The sequence below is a fragment of the Thalassophryne amazonica genome, chromosome 17 (assembly GCF_902500255.1).
Source record: "Thalassophryne amazonica chromosome 17, fThaAma1.1, whole genome shotgun sequence".
Taxonomy (NCBI): Eukaryota; Metazoa; Chordata; class Actinopteri; order Batrachoidiformes; family Batrachoididae; genus Thalassophryne; species Thalassophryne amazonica.
Window position 1 is genome coordinate 29,853,929 of NC_047119.1, and position 18,215 is coordinate 29,872,143.

At 39.8% G+C, this 18,215-nt stretch overlaps 1 protein-coding gene across 2 annotated transcripts in view; it reads right to left on the minus strand.

The window, feature by feature from the left end:
- Window positions 1-15,505, minus strand: part of cplane1 (ciliogenesis and planar polarity effector 1) — a 32,807-nt gene extending 17,302 nt beyond the window's left edge. For both annotated transcript variants that reach the window (XM_034192034.1, XM_034192032.1), the window contains exons 1-24: window positions 15,434-15,505; window positions 14,588-14,714; window positions 14,367-14,502; window positions 14,167-14,286; window positions 13,768-14,000; window positions 12,654-12,757; window positions 12,413-12,569; window positions 12,192-12,295; window positions 10,197-10,379; window positions 9,679-9,928; window positions 8,974-9,159; window positions 6,126-6,910; window positions 5,841-6,031; window positions 4,802-4,882; window positions 4,547-4,711; window positions 4,225-4,389; window positions 3,921-4,149; window positions 2,873-3,009; window positions 2,569-2,786; window positions 2,327-2,491; window positions 693-834; window positions 496-605; window positions 257-406; window positions 55-166 (exon numbers count right to left, since the gene is read on the minus strand). In XM_034192034.1, the coding sequence (XP_034047925.1) occupies window positions 55-166; window positions 257-406; window positions 496-605; window positions 693-834; window positions 2,327-2,491; window positions 2,569-2,786; window positions 2,873-3,009; window positions 3,921-4,149; window positions 4,225-4,389; window positions 4,547-4,711; window positions 4,802-4,882; window positions 5,841-6,031; window positions 6,126-6,910; window positions 8,974-9,159; window positions 9,679-9,928; window positions 10,197-10,379; window positions 12,192-12,295; window positions 12,413-12,569; window positions 12,654-12,757; window positions 13,768-14,000; window positions 14,167-14,286; window positions 14,367-14,502; window positions 14,588-14,668 (4,204 nt within the window). In that variant the 5' untranslated portion in view covers window positions 14,669-14,714; window positions 15,434-15,505. The remainder of the gene's footprint in view (window positions 1-54; window positions 167-256; window positions 407-495; window positions 606-692; window positions 835-2,326; window positions 2,492-2,568; window positions 2,787-2,872; window positions 3,010-3,920; window positions 4,150-4,224; window positions 4,390-4,546; window positions 4,712-4,801; window positions 4,883-5,840; window positions 6,032-6,125; window positions 6,911-8,973; window positions 9,160-9,678; window positions 9,929-10,196; window positions 10,380-12,191; window positions 12,296-12,412; window positions 12,570-12,653; window positions 12,758-13,767; window positions 14,001-14,166; window positions 14,287-14,366; window positions 14,503-14,587; window positions 14,715-15,433) is intronic.
- Between the last annotated feature and the right edge of the window lie 2,710 nt (window positions 15,506-18,215).

Here is an 18,215-nt window from a genome sequence, read left to right on the forward strand (position 1 = left end):
TCAGCATTGCCATATGAAGTTATCAGCATATGAACTGAGATGCATTTTACCCACCGTGGGCTGTGCATCGCCTCAGTCTCTGCAGCAGTGAGTTGTACTTTTCTCTTAGAGGGATTCTGACAGATTCTTCCTGCTGTGGGAAAGCCTGTATCAGCATATCTGCCACCTAAGAAAGTAAGAAATGTTCTCCATCAAGGTCAATTTGTACCTTGGCAAACAATGTACAGATACAAGTAAGCATGAGAAGTAGTTTCACCAGTGAATCGGGAGGCAGTTCAGACATGAGGCTGAGCAGAATGTCTTGGAGGATTTCATCAGCATTGAGAAAATGGGAGAAAGGCAGATAACGACATCCCCAGTGGAGGGCATCAACACAGGCAGATCTCATCTCAGAACCACCAGAGATCTACACAATACATACACGGATGAGTACTAACAAGGTGCTGATAGTGTTTACATATAAAATCTCACACACACTCAAAAATGTGATCATACCTGCTCATCTGCACCAGCCTTTCTTACCGCCTGATACTTCCTACAGGAAAGGGAGAAGAGGTCCCTGACATGAAGCATCCAGCACAAACCACACAGCTCTCTGAAACAAACTTAGAACAGAAATATACAGTAACCCACATGCACTTTTGGTAGTGAGTCAAAATGCATTATGAACTGCTACATTAGTGGCATCTTACTGATAGTTTGAATGATATCTGGCTGCAGATCTTTACGACGCCTGGGTTTGAAGAAGCCACTGCGGCTGACAAACTTCATCAAGTCTTCTGGAAAAGGCTTCTCTTCTGCAGGGGCTGATGGATATGAGTAATTCTTCTTGATCTGAAAACATGAAGTATTTGCACATTTCAGATGGCAGAATACTTCATAGCACAACTGTCAACTGACATCATGTCATGGTAATGTGCAAACAAAATGGGGGAGCAGTGAAAAATGTACTGAAAACTAGCATGCCAGAGTGTTGTAGATTTTCATCAGTTAATCTGTTATGTCAGCCAGAATAAAATGCCAAACTTTTCACTCTCAACTGCACCAAGGAGGTTACATTTGTCTGTTTGTTGGTAGGATTGCTCAACAGCTAGCAAAACACTTCTTTTGGGACTTTGTGGAAAATAATGGTTGTTGCAAAAGGAAAAACATTAAAATCTGTTGCGATTCATAATTTAGGATTCACTTTCCAAATGATTATCTGCCCAAAAGATTACCCCTCTGCACAAACATAGTACCAGGGACGGCCTAAAACCAAGGACAAACTACATCATTATGTTACTAAACTGCTATATATCCACTTGAACACCAGCTATATCAGCAGCCATTATTCATATATTAGGTATAATGCTCAGGACTGAACATTTTATACATTTACCACTATTAAACTTAATCTGACATAGCTGACCATAAGGCTACAATCATCCTATTTAGCTTGATTTTTACAAATCTCACATTTATGTAGTTACCAGGACTGAAAAAGCATAAAATTAAATAATTAAATTAATTAAAATAATTAGTATTTGTGAATGAAAGCAAATGATTTTAGTCTAACTCTATTGGTCAAGCTTTCTTTAACGCTGCGAGAGCAGATGATTTAGCGCATTTTTGTCAATTTCTTGAAAATTAATACATAGACCATCATGGAAAAAAATATCTAGGTATTCACATTCTGAGATATTTTAACAAAATGCTTAATTTGGTGCACATTCCTATAAAGACTGGATTTTAAGGATTAAAAAAAGTGTATTTTAGGGGGCTGCATTTATAATCGGTAAGTGTAACTTGCCTACAAACCTGCAACTCTCTAACACGTTCTGTATTCTGTTTATGTACTTTGTACCATAAAAGGTTAATTAATTTGTTGTGTTCACTCCATCAGAAAGAAAAATTGTGTTTGTATGCTCACAGAATATGTGAAAAAATAAAGTTGCAAGCTTCTAGCCCAGTTTGTTTTCCTACATTCACCCAATATAAGTGAGTATACCAGCTTTCAGATCAAAGTTCTCGTTATCTCAAGGGAAGTACGTACAGCATGACTAGATTCCTACATTTTTCTTCCCCATCAGATTTATCTTTGTAGAACCTTTTACATTTGCACTGAAAGGCTTGCACCTTACCTTTCATTGTACTTTGTTACAGTGACAAATAAAGTATCTGTATATGGGATTAAAATTTACACTGAAGTCTTGGCTGAGGTCTCAAAGCATTTCTATCCCTAACACTGTATTGAGAATGGCTCATGCAATTTCAAAGTCAACAGTCACAAGTACATCATGGAAATAACAGTAACTTCAAAAATACTTCTTTCAGTCTTGAAAATGACCTTGTATAGTAGGTGTCTGGCACGGCGCAGACTGCGAATGTACCACTGAGCAGCAGGATGACAACAATGAGCAGAACTCAGCAGTAACAGTAGCCTCTGGAGAACTCTGGACACTTTGTGGCGAGATACAACTTCTGTAAACTGCCCAAATGTGCCAACTGAATCCTGTGCATGAAACACAATAACTTGTAAATGTAGAATTTAGATTTCTAAACACGTAGAAATTGCCCTATTTCATGTACCTGTGTGTTTGGGGAAGGCTGAGGGCAATAAAGAGGTGGAGAAGGCAGGTATAGCCCACTGGGGACCAACACAGGCAGGCAAGAGCAAAGATCTTTGGCTGTGACCAGCAAGGAAGACAAAGATGAAGGCATAATATTTACTCCCGTCATGACTGAAGCCTTCAGAATATCCTGTATGGAAGCATGTAACAAATCCCACTCTTCTCCTTCCAGCGGGTCTAGTAGTGGTGAAACACAGTGCATATTTAAGTTACAGGTTTCTCAATATTATGTAGCATTCTTGTAATTCTCAGCTCTGACAAACCCGTAAAGCTCTTGTCCTGGTTGTTTTCTGTCAATTCTTCTGAGCCAACGCTGGTGTCAAGAAGACAGTCCAACTCGGCCTGAAAAATGCTTGCTGGTTCTAAATGTGTTGGGAGATGGAAGTCTCTCCTCCTGAGGCTGTAGTACAAATACACAATGTGCACCGACATCTTCAAGAACATAACCTTGGTAATCTTTCTTTCAATAGCGTCTGTTAGCAATAACAACTAGCTCTCCGCCAAAATTAGTTTCCAATTCCACAAATTTTCAACTTGGAAAAAATTTTCAAGGTCAACGTCCTGTTAGAAGTGGCTTTTCATAAGCTAAAATATAATACAAAATACAGATCCAAAGGGCTTTTCAATGTTAATATCAAATATCTGCTAAATCTACAATACGGATCAGATGCGGATCAATCTTAGTCTGTTCACTGAGAGTGCCAGAATGAGAGTGATTGAGGCACTTTTGATTGAGATATAATGCAAACTGTACACCAAATGGACTTTTCGATATTAAATTCAAATGTCCACAAAATCCACAATCCAGATCAGATCCAGATCAAACTTAGTCAGGGGAGTGATTGGGGCACGTTTGAATAAGATATAATGTAAACTATACATTAAAGAGGGTTTTCAATGTTAAATTTAAATGGCCACAAAATCTGTAATCTGGATCAGATCCAGATCAAACTTTGTCAGCCAATAAATGATACCATCCTACATAATACTCTCAAATATGAAAGAAATCTGACATTTTTTGACAGAGTAATGAATTTTTAAAAATTCATTCAATGTTAAAGATAGGGATTTTTCCATTTTTCCTGACTTTGACTTTTGACCTTGAAAATTCAATCACTTATTTCCTATCAGGATATGTATCTTCAGTAAAAACTTCATAACGTGATATGAAAAATTCTGGGCTCCAGACTGTTCAAACAAATAAACAAACAGGGGTAAAGACATAACCTCATCCAACTTCGTTGGCAGAGGTAAAAAGCAGCATGAACACACATCCAAGTTATTTACTCTAAAGTATGTTTACACACTGACCGGGTGAAGTCAAAGTGCTTATAGCAGTAGTTTGTATAAGCGAGGCTCAGAGAAGCTGCTGACTTCCAGTCTCCAAGGTGGTAAGCCAACCACACAGTCTCAGGAAGCAGACCTCCCAACAGGAGCAGATCCTGAGCATAGTCTACCGTCCAGGCTTCTGACAGGTGCTGCCGCCGAACTGCAATGGCCACCTCCTCCTGGCACAATGGTAAGCATCTGAGCCCGGCAGCTAAGCAAACACATGTCATTAAAAAAACATAAAAGAAAATGTTTTTCAAACTGAGCAAAAATTACGAGATGGTACCTTGAGGTAGATGCAGCGGAGGTAGCACGGCCACATTGTGTGGAGGCAGGACATAGAGGGGCTGGTTGGTGAAGTAGGAGGCCATGAATCTCCCAAGAGATTGAACCACTGCGTAGGCTGCATCAATATGAAGGTCCATCGGCAGCCATGAGGAAGACACAAAGTCTACTCCAGGACAGAAAAAGAGATTACAACTACATAATGCATATCACTTTTGAGTTCTCACTGTACGCCATGATGTATTAGTCATTTTTTTATCTTGTTAAAAGAAGCTACTGCATCCTCAAACTCAAGACTGAGATATTACTGTCTGCTGCCTGACCTGCTGCAGAGGTCACGTTGTCCATGTGGTGTCCAGATCTATACAATATTAGGCGAGCCATGTGATCTCCTAATCCCTGTGCTTCCTTCAGGTGGTACTGGGACAACAGACCATATAATAGTGCCAAACAAAGCCGCGTCTGCTGGAAGACACTGCGATCAGAACCTAAAATATAAACACATTATAATTAACATTTCGGTCTGTACATCAACGTGTGACACGTAGTCATGGATGGAGTGAACCCTTGTTTCTCACATTTTGTTATCGACTCCCAAATTTCAGAGCAGCAGGTATCAGCACTTTTTTGGTACAAGCCCAGCAGGAAATAATTTTCTCCTGTAAAAGAGTGGCATAGTGAGCAAAACAATATAATTCACACATACACACATTTTAAAGCATGTACATACATAATTTAACTTCTTCTATTCTGATTTTCAAGATTTTGCTTGTATTGGAGCAGAAGATGACAAAGTAAATCAGCAAAGCATGACTCTTAATATACTGAAATTATGGTGGAGTCCCCTTTGTTTTATTATCTTATATGTATACAATCATATAGCCAAATTTTACAAAAATGTCCCAAAGCAATCAATGTTGTAATTTTTTATGCTAGAGCTGTTAGAATTATCACGTCTGGCTTTGCATATAAGTAAGAACACATAGCATACTTTTGTGTCCCCTGCCTGTTTGGTGTTACTAATACATAAAAGTATGGAAGCATATACATATCATCTCAATTTAGTGAATGTGTACAAGTTAAAGTGGTGATACGTTTTGGCATGACCTACTTCTACTTATGTCACAAGGTTCACAGTGCACTCACGTACAAATTTGTCAAATATATCCATCCAGACAGCATGTCAATCAAGCATAAAAGCAATACCTAAGAGGAGCACTGACGAGTTATCACTGCAACTAGGTCACAAAAGTCACAGTGCACATGTACAAACTCAAGATTTTGGTCTAGAGAACATGTGAATCCAATACATCCAAGGTTTTGATCTTGACCTACTTGTAACTAAGTCACAAGGGTCACAGAGTGCTTAAATATACAACCTCGTCCCAGATTTTGACCCAGACATCATGTATGTCCATCATTAAAAGCAATACCAACAAGTGTCGCTGTGACAAAAGGTGTGAGAGATGCGTGCATGGATTCAACCCAATTTGATATTCCCCTTCCGGATGTCAGGGGAAAAACTACTGACAGTGAGTCTGTTGCTGTGCATTCAGAGCAAACAAACATTGTTCAGTTAATTGTGCTTGGTGTGAATGCACCATTTTTTTTCCAGACCTGCATAACTCAGCAGTGCAGGACCTGGCTCTAGTCTTTCTCCTGTAGCCTGTAGAGACAACTGGATCTGGGACAAGATGACAGACAACCGTTGCTGTTCCTCCTCCCAATTGTCACAGCCTTTAAATCCTTGCAGCTCCTCCACATATTGCTGTGCGACCTTGTATATCCACTGCCACACTCCAAACATTCTGTAAGGAAAAGCAATCACTGAATTACAAACAGACGTCTTCTTGTTGATTAGAACTAACATATTAGAAAAAACCAGGTGGTGACCATATGTACCTGCTGGATGGTCGATGGGGGGACGTTTGCACCTGATGTATGAAGTCGGGATGCTTCTCATCCTGTAGCAGAGGTACACAGTATATATCTGAAGGCCGGAGCTGATTTAGCTCAGAAAGAGACTCCTTTTCTGCAGTGGACCATAAGGTTCTTTGTTGCAGGCTGTAGGTGTGCTCAAGAGAATCAGAGACAAGCCGTAAGATAACCAGAGCTGTGGATAGACTGTGAGACGATAACTGAAGAAGGCCAGTCTGATAGGATTCAGGATGAGGCGTCAACAACAGCCGCACCACCCGTTTACTAAACTCCACCACCTCCCCCAGACATTGTGACCCAGGTGAGTAAGTGATATCCCAGGGCAGAAAAGAGAGGATGGCTTTGAGAAGGTGCATGATGCGAGCAGAATCTGTGGTGTTCTTTTTCCCTCTCTGGACTACAGAGCTTGGGATCAAACGCAGCAAAGCAGCAAACCGTACCATACAGAGGAGGGTTTGCTTTAACAGGTGACTTCTGTTTTCTACAGCATCTCCTGGACACATGCCAAAAGCCCACGCTGTTAAGAGACGAGCCTGGATCTTCCTAAGATCACGATGACGAAGAAGACTCTTCCTGTCAGATTTGGCCGAGTGCTTTTCAAGGTCTGGATCAGAGAAAAGGCCACTATCAGTCGGTGCATCCAGAGCATGTAGTGTGTCAAACATCGAGGCAAACTCCAGACGACCGCCATCCACAGCATTATAACCAGCAGGCGGTCCTTCGAAATCAGATTCATCCTCAAGCAAAGTCTAGAAAAACACACAAACAAACATAAGATACAGGTAGGTAGGAAGGTAGATCACATGAATGAATTTGACTTCATTCATTCAATGAATCTGATAAAAGTGATAACATTGTCCCAATCTTTGAGCTTTTAAGTACAAAAGACAAAGAAAGTATTGCTGTAGCAGCAATAGCATTGACATTAATGCAGGAGAAAAAAGGGGGCAAATCTTGCAGGTCTGGTTCAATAACAAACTACCTCAACTTCCCTAAGCAGCAACTTATTGATCTGGCTGCTAGAAAAAGGAAAACATGCACAACTAAATAAGGTGGTCTGTAGCGCTGATGACGTTAAGTGCAAATTTAAGGGCCCCTTCACACATAACACGAAAGATGCAGAAACCGGAAGAAAATCTGCGAACCAAACACAATATGGGGAACCACGAAACATTCCACCTGCTGTCATGAGGGATGCACGGTCACACAGGCGTGCACAACACACCAACGACGGTTTCGTGTACGCTCATGTGTGGGCACGAACACAGTGCGAGCAGCTGGAGCGTGTGGAACCACATCACGCAGCTGCTGTTGAAAAAATAAAAACCAGCTGGTACATGGGGAACCACATCACGCCACTGATGTGGAGAAAAAGAAAAACCAGCTGGAACGTGTGGAACCACATTGTGCTACTGTGCAGTAACAAAAATAAAAAAATACATGCCACCTGCGGGATTCGAACCTGCAATTTACAATAGCTCTGATTAATAAACGGAAACTTTACCACTGCACTCCCATCGCTGTCCTATAACATGAGCATAGAATGCCTAAAATAAACAAGAAGATAAACGTATTAAAAAAAAAGAAAAATTAGACGATGTAGACAAAGAAGAAGTCTTTAATTACGGCGAAAAAAGCACCGTTAATAACTGACAAAATGTGGGGGCGTCCTGTGGGGTGAATTCCTGCATGGCACGACAGTCACCAGCGTTGCTGTGTGCTGGTGGAGCAGTCAGCTGAAGCAACCACAGAAGGACAGCATGCTGACGTCTGCGCTTCATGCTGTAGTTATGCGACTTAATGTCCTACAAGGTGTTCCCGAGCTGTGACCTGCAAGCACAAATATCTGACCAGCTGCATGTCGCAGGGGGACACGCCCACCTGTCAGCGGACCTCGCAGCTCACAGAACAAAACGGCACACTCTCTTTTGCTTTGTTCTGTGATTTTAGTTTAATGTATGTATTATTATGTGTTTGTCCTGCATATGTCTGATGTCTGTGTTTTTAATTTGACACCTTACGTGCACGGTCACATCCAGCTGACAGTCTACAGTCAGCTGACAGACGCTGTATGTCCACAGCAAAGCATATGAGCAAAGCGACCGGACTCCGGGACCTTCAGTTACAGCTCACAATGTTGGATTCATGGTGTGTGTGTGTGTTGTTCGGGTGACAACAACGACACACTCCACAAGCCATTTGTGTTGGTGGGGGGGAGATGACAACACACTCCACACGCTGTCTGCTCACTATTTTCGTGCTAACAGCATGAATGGCACCACATTTTCTAAGTGTCTGGCGAGCGTGTTGGATGTTCGTGTGTCACCTGGAATTTGGCCGACACCTGCCGAGAGAGGGCTCAAATGAGCACGCGCAGGGCATTCGCTGTCTTTGGCCGCTTGTGTGTGCGAATGTTGTGGCGACAGGTGTACAAGGCATTTGAGGTGGCTTGGATTTTTCACGAGTGGCATGCAATTCCTCCTTTGTGTGCTAGTCGGCTCCAATCATGTTATGTGTGAAGGGGTCCTAAAGCATTTACACAGTGAAACAAAAAGGTATGCTCCCAAATGTTAATCCAAAGGCTCCAACATTTAAAAAAAATAAATAAATAAGGCAGCCTTTATATGTCAATAAAATCAATATGTGCACAGTTAAAATGATTAATGCCTGTATGAACAAACTGTGTGCATGTAAGCAAATTAAGTACTTCAGTGTGACTTCTCACACCAATCTGGTACATTTTGCAACTAAACCTCACAAAACTTATTGTGTAAATTGTAAATTTACACTCTACCATCTAACAGACCCTCACATTCTCATGGCGCTCCATGGTGCCACCCAGAGTTCTGTTGTCTTGCAGGAAAAGGGGCAAAGTCGACCCTGGTGATGTGACAGAGGCTACAGTGTTGGTACCAGGTCTAACAATGGGTTTTATCTCCTCTCGGCTGTCGTCCAGACCCAAGCAAGACACTGACTCCAACCACACCCTTACATGAACCTGAAAACAAGTGTTTGAAAATGGTAATCAAGAATAATCATCCAGAAGGTTTGATTATAGAACTACTATAAGAACAAAGACCTTAAAGTTAGAAAATATAAATCTCAAACCACTGCAGTTTTCATCAATACTTATTTCCTCTATTCAGTAGTGCATGCATAAAATAGCTGATCTCTGGGTCTGAAAAATTTCCCTATGTAATATAAAAATGAATGCATATTTAGTTCTGAAATTCTGGGTTCTGTTAGATAAAGGTGAAGACCAGTGAACATCCTATTTTTGGCAATTTGTGATTTTTTTAAATAACAATTTGCAGTTATTTTTATATTACTTTAAATAAGAATGTTAAGATAGTGGGATAAAGTAAAGTAGGCCTTTTATCTGCATGCAATTTATGAAGCCTTGTTGGCAACTGCAGGACCCCAGTGGCCCCTGGCAGCCACTAAGGCCACCCACCGTGGCTTGTGTTGAGGAGGAATTCTATGTCCACTTGCAGAAGTCCTTGATTTACTACTGTACCTGAGATTTATCCAGAATCTGGCTAGCCTTCTCAAGATCTGCTCTAGAGTCATTTAGTAGTGTTTTCAGCAGCAAAGTCGGAGAAGGCTTATCGAGTACCCTCAAAACTGTGACCATGTAGCCATCAGACACGATAAGATACAATAATCGTGGATGCCAAGTCACAGAATATCGTTGCCTTAGGATGTCCTGCTGTGACATGCTGGAGCTGGACCGAGTGGCCTCCCCTATCACAGCAGACATGGGTGGACTGTAGAGAAAAAGGATAGATGGTTAAAAAATAAAATAAAATAAACCCATACAACACATAATATGATCTTTGATCATGCTTAGAAAAAAAGATAGAGACAATGAATTACTTGCTAATTGCCATGTTGAAAACTGACAGTGAAGTACGTAGAAAAGATGACAATATATATAAGAAAGAAGAAATAAGAATTAAATGAGGAATTCTAAAAAGGTAGCCTAAGAAATTACACCCAACAAACTTTAATGAGGCAAAAGTCTCATATATGTACCAGTATGTGATCAGAGGATGGAGGGGTAGAAACTGTGCAGGCCCAAAATCAACATTGCAACCAGAACTTGTCAGACAAAGAAGCCCACCAAGCCGAGCCAGCAGAAGGAGAGAGCCTCTCTTCAGAACACAAGCCAGGAAAAGCCCCCCTGGCGTCCAGCTTGCACTGCCCACCCAGTATGACCTAGCAGGTAGTAGAATTTAACTCAGTAAAAACAAAACACAAGTCGAGACTTAAGATGCACTTATTTTCCCTTCATATGGCTAGCATACTGGTACAGTTTTGTTTTACACTTTTTACTCTTCTAATTCATTTATTAGTAATTGGAGCAGGCTTTGGCCTCAACTTTACCTAAATTCTGGGTCTTTTAGTGAAGTTTAGGGCTAGTGGCTGGCAATCACCTTAGTATTTCTCTGTTTTTCTTGTTGTTTAATGCTGGCAAATTATACAGTATGTTTTGTCTTTCTGATGCCTGATTCTGTTTGTTTAAGGTGCAGCTCCATCCAGAGATGGGAGTTGTATTCATGTTGGCAATCCTCCTGTCCTGTCCGCCAATAGCATTTCTTGTATATTCGTCTGTGAATTGTTCTGTAAATTATGTTTGTAGCATGGCCCAAGCAGAGGGTCACCCCTTTGAGTCTGGTCTGCTTGAGGTTTCTTCCTCAGAGGGAGTTTTTCCTTACCACTGTTGCTCTGGGGGTTGGTAAGGTTAGACCTTACTTGTGTGAAGCGCTTTGAGGCAACTCTATTGTGATTTGGCGCTATATAAATGAAAATAAACTGAAATTGAATTGAACAAACATTTAAAACTGGTCCTAACTAGAGATGCATGAACAAGCTTACAAAATGATACTCTCCACTCTGCCATATATATATATACGAGATCTGTTAGAAAAGTATCAGACCTTATTTTTTTTTTTCAAAAACCTGATGGATTTGAATCACGTGTGCTTGCATGAGCCAACCTTGAACCTTCGTGCGCATGCGTGATTTTTTTCACGCCTGTCGGTTGCGTCATTCATCTGTGAGCAGGCTTTGAGTGAGCACTGGTCCTCCCCCCTCGTCTGATTTTCATTGTGAGGAAAATGTCTGAACGATTGGAGCAGCGCTGAATCAAATTTTTCCAGAAACTGTGAGAGACAGCCAGGTGGAAACCATTCGGAAGATTCAGACGGCTTTCAGTGGAGTGAGTATCCGAGAAATTGTGTAAGAGCTGGACATGTCACAACATGTCCTGTGAGACTTCCAACACGGAGGTGCTTTTTGTTCTGCGCCATTAGTGGCTCCATCCCGACGCACGAACCCTCCACATGTCTTTCATTACAAAATCTTCTTTCACAGTGGAATGTGCCGAAAAAGTGCTGATGTCCACCTCTTCTGCAATTTCTCTGGCAGTCAGACGACATCCCGGATCAACACAGCGTTCACTTTGGAAATGATCTGGTCGTTTCAGCCTGTCGATGGCCTCCGCCATTGTGCGCCATCTTTAAACTGGTTGTAACACTCCTTAATCTGTGTGATGCCCATAGGATCGTCACCGAAAGCCATCTGAATCTTCCCAATAGTTTCCACCTGGCTGTCTCTCACAGTTTCTGGAAAAATTTGATCCTTTCCTTGCAATGAAAATCCAGCGAGGGGGGAGGACCAGTGCTCACACAAAGCCTGCTCACAGGCAAATGACGCAACCGACAGGCGTGAAAAAAAATCACGCATGCACACGAAGGTTCAAGGTTGGCTCATGCAAGCACACATGATTTAAATCCATCAGGTTTTTGAAAAAAAAAAAAAAAAAGGTCTGATACTTTTCTAACAGACCTCGTGTATATATATATATATATATATATATATATATATATATATATATATATATATATATATATATATATATATATATATATATATATTGCAGCATTTTTGCTATATAAATTATTTTTAAATTGAGCCTAAGATTTCTGCTCAGTACTGTATATATCTAACTGTATATATATACTGTACCTTATATATTTTGAAGGGATATCCAATTTTTTACTTCCACAGCCTCCCAGATGACTTGATATTGAGACAAAATTTTGTGTACTAACAAAGAGAACCTGTGTAGCCTGCATTCAAAAAAACAGACACAAAAACAAATGTTTGCCATTTATACTTCAGCATTATCTTTCATGCCCTACTGTATCAGAAATAAATGACGGGGGGGGGGGGCCTCAAACACTTACCCGAGGTTGTCTCTGATTCAAGACAATAGCTAAAAGTTGGCCATCAGGAGAGAAAGCAGGAACCAATGTCCCTCTGGACTTCACTGGATGGCAGGGAGGACTTAGACGTGACATGGGGTATGTCTTGCTGGTCCACCATATGCTATAACCCTCAGGACTACAAAAAGAAATGTCAAGTTTGTTTTTAACTATTACAATATTCCATATAAGATTTAACTGTTTAATATATCTGTCTGCTGACCCTGCTCTCACATGGCCTTCTTCCCACTGAATCTTCAGGCATGTGACAATAAGCTTCATCCCAGATGTGAAAACAATTGCTGATAAGCAGACATCACCTATAGCCTGGAAGCAAGTTAGAAGTTAGAAAATAAAACAAGTGCAGCAGGGGCTTATTTCTATCGTGGTCCATTTAATAATCAAATGACAAAATAGAAGTAATAATAAAATAATAATAATATGTATATGATAACAATAACCTAAACAGTTTATACATACATTAAGACAATGAAATAACATAAAAAAAACATAATTAACAGGAAACAAAAGGGTTGAGTTCTTGCTCTAAAAACCGTTGAGGTCTAAGATTTTAAAAACATTCTGGACTCACACGCCATTCCAACTCATTATAGAAACTTTGCATAATTTATTACCATCCTTGAAAATTGTCAGCTGCCTATTTTATAAACACTACCCAATCTAGAGCCCATGGATCCCCACAGGCAATGCACTACTTTTACATTATATCTTAATCAAGCGCACCCCAATCACTCTCATATTTGAAAGTGGGGTGCAGACTAGCAGTCACTATCGCCTGACAGTACTTGAATGGGAGACCTCTTCGGAACTCCAGGGGCTGTGTGTGTTTCTCCAGGTAAAACTGGAGTTGCATCAGGAAGGGCATCCGGCGTAAAACTTGTGCCAAATACCAATGCGGATCTGGCTGTATCAAGTGATTCAAGTGCATGAACTAAATACATACTCCTTACATTTGGTCACATCTAATTTAGCTTATGAAAATTCCCTTCTGACAGGACTTGTTTTCCAAGGTAAAAAATTGGGGGAATTGAAAACTAGTGCTGGTGGAGTTTTGTGCTCAAAGAACCCGAGCTATAGCTGATAATAATGTTGACTTTTAAACTGTAAAACCTCAAGCCTCAATTACATCACTTTGTCAAAAGTGTTTGATAATGAAATGCAAGGCATCATTGTCATTTTTATGTATAAATTTACAAATAAATTGGTATCATAATTGTTTACTCCCTGTTATTGGTATTGGCCCACAAAAGATAAAAAAAAATTCCATTATCGGTTGGGCTCTATTTGAGACTATAACTGAAAGCATGCATCCATACCTCTGTCTTAACAAAGATACTGTGTTGGGATGCTTCTTTGTCTTGTAAACAAGGCAGAATTGTATCTTGAAGGGGTTGTATATGTGCCCAGCGTCCACTGACAGTGCCGTCTCGAACTCCCATCAAATTCGTGATATCTGTGCACTCCCACAGTAACACCTGTCCAGTTATGATTACCAAGAGCACACGCATCCCATCTCCTGAAACCTGGAGAGACAGACGTGTGGGGTTCCCTGCAAAAGTAAGCACACACATTCATACCTTTGATGGAAATGCGCTGTAGAAATGCAGTCTTCTTTATGAGCTCTTGGAGTGCTTACTTAGCTGCAGACCTAATGCCACCCCTGCTGGGTATGATTCTGTAAATAAAACTTATCACTGACTACATAAAACACATACCTTGAACAATGGTAATGATATGCGCTACATCTGGAACTTCTGCAGATGTCTTCAGTAAGTCTTTGTCTTTGTTCCATAGAAAGAGCTTTCCTGAGGCTAAGAGGCCACACAGCCACATGCCTGGTGAAAAAAAAGGAGAAAAGTGATGCACAATCAGAGTGGCAATAGTACTGTGCTTTGATCTGGTCCATTTAACCCACCATTTTGAGATGCAGTCATTGTCACAACACTGTTAAGTAAGGAGTAAAGTTTAGGATGCTTCTTCTTGGTGCGACCAGACACCATATTGATCTCACTTATCCGTTTGTCATCTAACAGGAAGACAGACTCTTTGTCCTGTTGAAAGGGATGCAATGGGTTCAGTTTACTAAAGCAGTCAACAAGCAAATTAATGCCAAAAAAAGAAAAAAACAACTCTTACCTGTCCAAGCCAGCACAATCTTGGCCATGGTTTCTTCCTTTTGATACTTGATGACAAAACAACCTCCAACTTCAGCTCCATGTTGCAAAGGTAGCGCAGAATTATTGCACATTCAGCATCTCATCAACTGCAAAGCTCAAAAAGAGGAAGACAGCGCTTATCCATATGTAGCAGTATTGATAACATGCTATTCTGCATATTGGGATAAACCTAAAACCCAATCCTACCCCAAACTTTGTCGCGGCTAGGTACAAACAGAATTGTGTATGATCAATATTGCTACGTACAGAAAGCGACATTGAAAGAAAAATAAGCAAATAAAGCTGAGGAGAAACCATAACGTAGTTGTAAAGCGTGGGTTGGCGAAATGGGCGTGGCTAAATGTTTGGAGAACATAACGGTTCAACCAAACCTGGTATTACAAAACCAACGTCTCTTGCATAGCGTTTCTCCATCTTGTAATAAAATGAGTATGTCAAGACGCACCTCATGTGATCTATTGAACATAATTACCAGCAAGAAGACTTTCTTAGCCAGCTACTTGCTAATTAGCCAAAGCTAGGTAGAAGCGGTGCACGCACACTAAATTAATCACAGAGTATGTATTTGTACGATCCAATCTCATCTTAAATCTAACTGTAAACAACGCCAATATGTTATATCATGATTTACACTGCAGCAGAGCAGGAATTTCAAAATTCGCATCATGTCAGAGCTAGCACTGCTAATATCTTAGCCGCCTTAGTTTTGGACACTTTATTCACGTTTACGTTTTTGTAAATAATAAGAGCAAAAAAGTTATAAGAGCTAGTGAATATAAAAACAGGCTTTACATGTTATACTCACGTATATAGGTAGTGTAGCGTAAAACATTTTATTTCAAAACTCCCTCCGCTTCAGTAACCAAACTTATTTCCCATAATCCTTTATTTCAAGGAAGCGTCATTCAGTTGCCGTGACAACGAAAACAAGATTTTTTTTCCAAATTAGAATTTAAAACCCGTTCAATGTAATAAAAAAAACCCCTTCAAATTATGACTACTATTAATATGTATAAATTCACATAAGGTTTAAAAAATCACAGGTTTATCAATGAAAAACATGATTCTATCTAAATGATGACGCAAGATATCTTGTCTTTCATCCTGGTCAACTCGTGTCTAGATTTCACGTTCTTTTAAATAATGGCTTTGTGCCACTCTATCAAAAAGCTACGACTAAAGCGCCAGGAAATACTTGTTAGTTTCTCTAATCACTTTCCATCAAAGCTAGTAGGCTACAGTCTTTTAAGTTGTCATGGTTAGCTTGGTGGCTTCCCTCACTTGTCTTCATAGTTGCTTAATTTCAACCTGTTCTGGGCAGATTTGCCATATTATGATTGACTGAAACATCCAACAGCCCAATCCACACACTTTGGCCTATTAAAAATCAGGAACTACACAAAAAAGCAATGTAATTCCACCAATGTTCACCAAATTTGGAGGTATTAACCACAAAATAAAGACTGCAGTAGGAGTTCACATTCATTGCTTGTTTTATACTCCACCGGCAGTAATAAACTGCAAAAAACAACAAAACTTTTGTTTTGTAACTGAAAATAATATAATGTATTGGAAGGGCACTCCAAGAGTGGAGACCTCAGAAAAGACCAGTAGTCCACTCGTCTATGAAATGCACTTATACAATTAAGATCACCCTGCTACAAAAAAATAACCACCCTGCACTCCACTGGATACCGTTTTCCACAAACTTTCATGAAAAGTGACCTTGTAGTTTTTGCATAAGGAGAATAAGACTAGTTAAAAATGTAGTTAATTTAAGCCTGGAACATATAAAAGTGTTTAAATTAAATATTTTCCTCCTCCACAGGATGTAATAGTTTAAGCCCTACTTGTTTGTTTTTCAGAAGGATTACGCAAAAACTGGTAGAGGCGTACAACATGGCCCATGAAAAATGTCATTAAATTTCAGTATGACTCCTGGTCACACGGCAGGTCAAAGGATTTTTAAAAAAATCTTTAATTACCTCCAGCAAGGAAGTAATGTTTTCATCAGCATTTGTCTGTTTGTTTGTCTTTTAGCAAGATAACTAAAAAAGTAATGAATTCCATTGAAATCTCAATGGAATTTGGTGACCAGATAGACAGCACTCCGGGAAATAAGTGAATGCATTCTGGAGGTGATCTGGAAAATATTCTGTAACTAAGATTCAAAATAATTTTTGGCACATAGCAACATTTAACTCAAAATGTTGTGTGAATATGTTGATAAAATTTGGTAAGCAGGTGGATAATGTGTTTTAAAAATGGAGTTTATTTTGCATTTGATCCAGAACGTGTGTGCCTTTCCAAATCATGTCCAGTCAACTGAATTTACCCGAGGTGGACTCAAGGATAATCAGTGGAAACAGGATGCACCTGAGCTCAATTTTTTGACCTTCATGGCAAAGGTTGTGAATACTTATGTGGGCGTCCCAAAATAAGTGCCACAAAAACAAAGACATAGAAAATCTATGCACTTTTGGATACTGATATCTGTCACATGTCATCTCAAAGCATATCTCTGGGAATTTTATCTCTGGTGTTCATTTCTAATTTCACCTCAGTTTCTAAGAGTTTTGGCATTCACAAGATGTCCTCAATATGTGCATCACTCCTCTGCTTCTGTCAGATCTCCCTTTGTTAACATTGTGAACAGTTCTAGCAGTTTGAAACTTCTTTACAATCCTCAATATTGTCTCTGAAGCTTTTCAAACTGCAAAATGACTTTGATATTTTCATTGAATTTGCATTTGATATGGTCTCAAAGTAGAATTCCACCAGTTTCCTTTTTTGATCAATTGCAAGCGACATCCTCATTGGATCAGTTTCAAACAGAAGAAATTCCTCACATATATCCTGATGTCTGAAAAAAAAAGAAAAAACAGAATTCAGATTAGCCAGTTGTCAGATGGCTTTGTGGCACTTTTTTGGGACACCCTGTACATGTGATTTCTTAGGGGTTTTTTTTTTTCCATTTTTAATAAATTAGCAAAAATCTAAAAAAAAAAAAAAAAAAAACTTTTTCACATTGTCATTATGGGGTATTGTGTATCAAATTTTGAGGGAAAAAATGAATTTCATCCATGTTGGAATAAGGCTGTAACATAACAAAATGTAGAAAAAGTGAAGCACTGTGAATACTTTCCAGATGCACTATATATTCTTGGCTTGGGCAGTGGGTCAGGGTGGTGGTAGGGTACTGCATTTGCTTCCAAAGAAAGGTTCCCAGTTCAAGACCATTCATTCTCCATGTAATACAGAGTAAAGTCAGAGAGAGCCTCTGAGTTAAAAAAAAAAAAAAACAACCCTGTGCCAAGTTTACATATCAGATCTGATGTGGCAATCCGAAACAAAAATCTGGAATAAATACAGTTTGACAGGTCTGAAGCCAGAAATTAGATACTTTGTTCTTTTATAGTCACCACTAAATGGGCAGAATGTGCTCCAAGATAACAGTATATTTTGAGTTCACTGCATATTCACACACTATACTGTTGCACAAGCATCCTTTCGCCAACAGATGGCACTATACATGTCTCCTAAGCAGAACCGTTTATCTCAGTCCAAAAATATCTCAAATTTTCCCT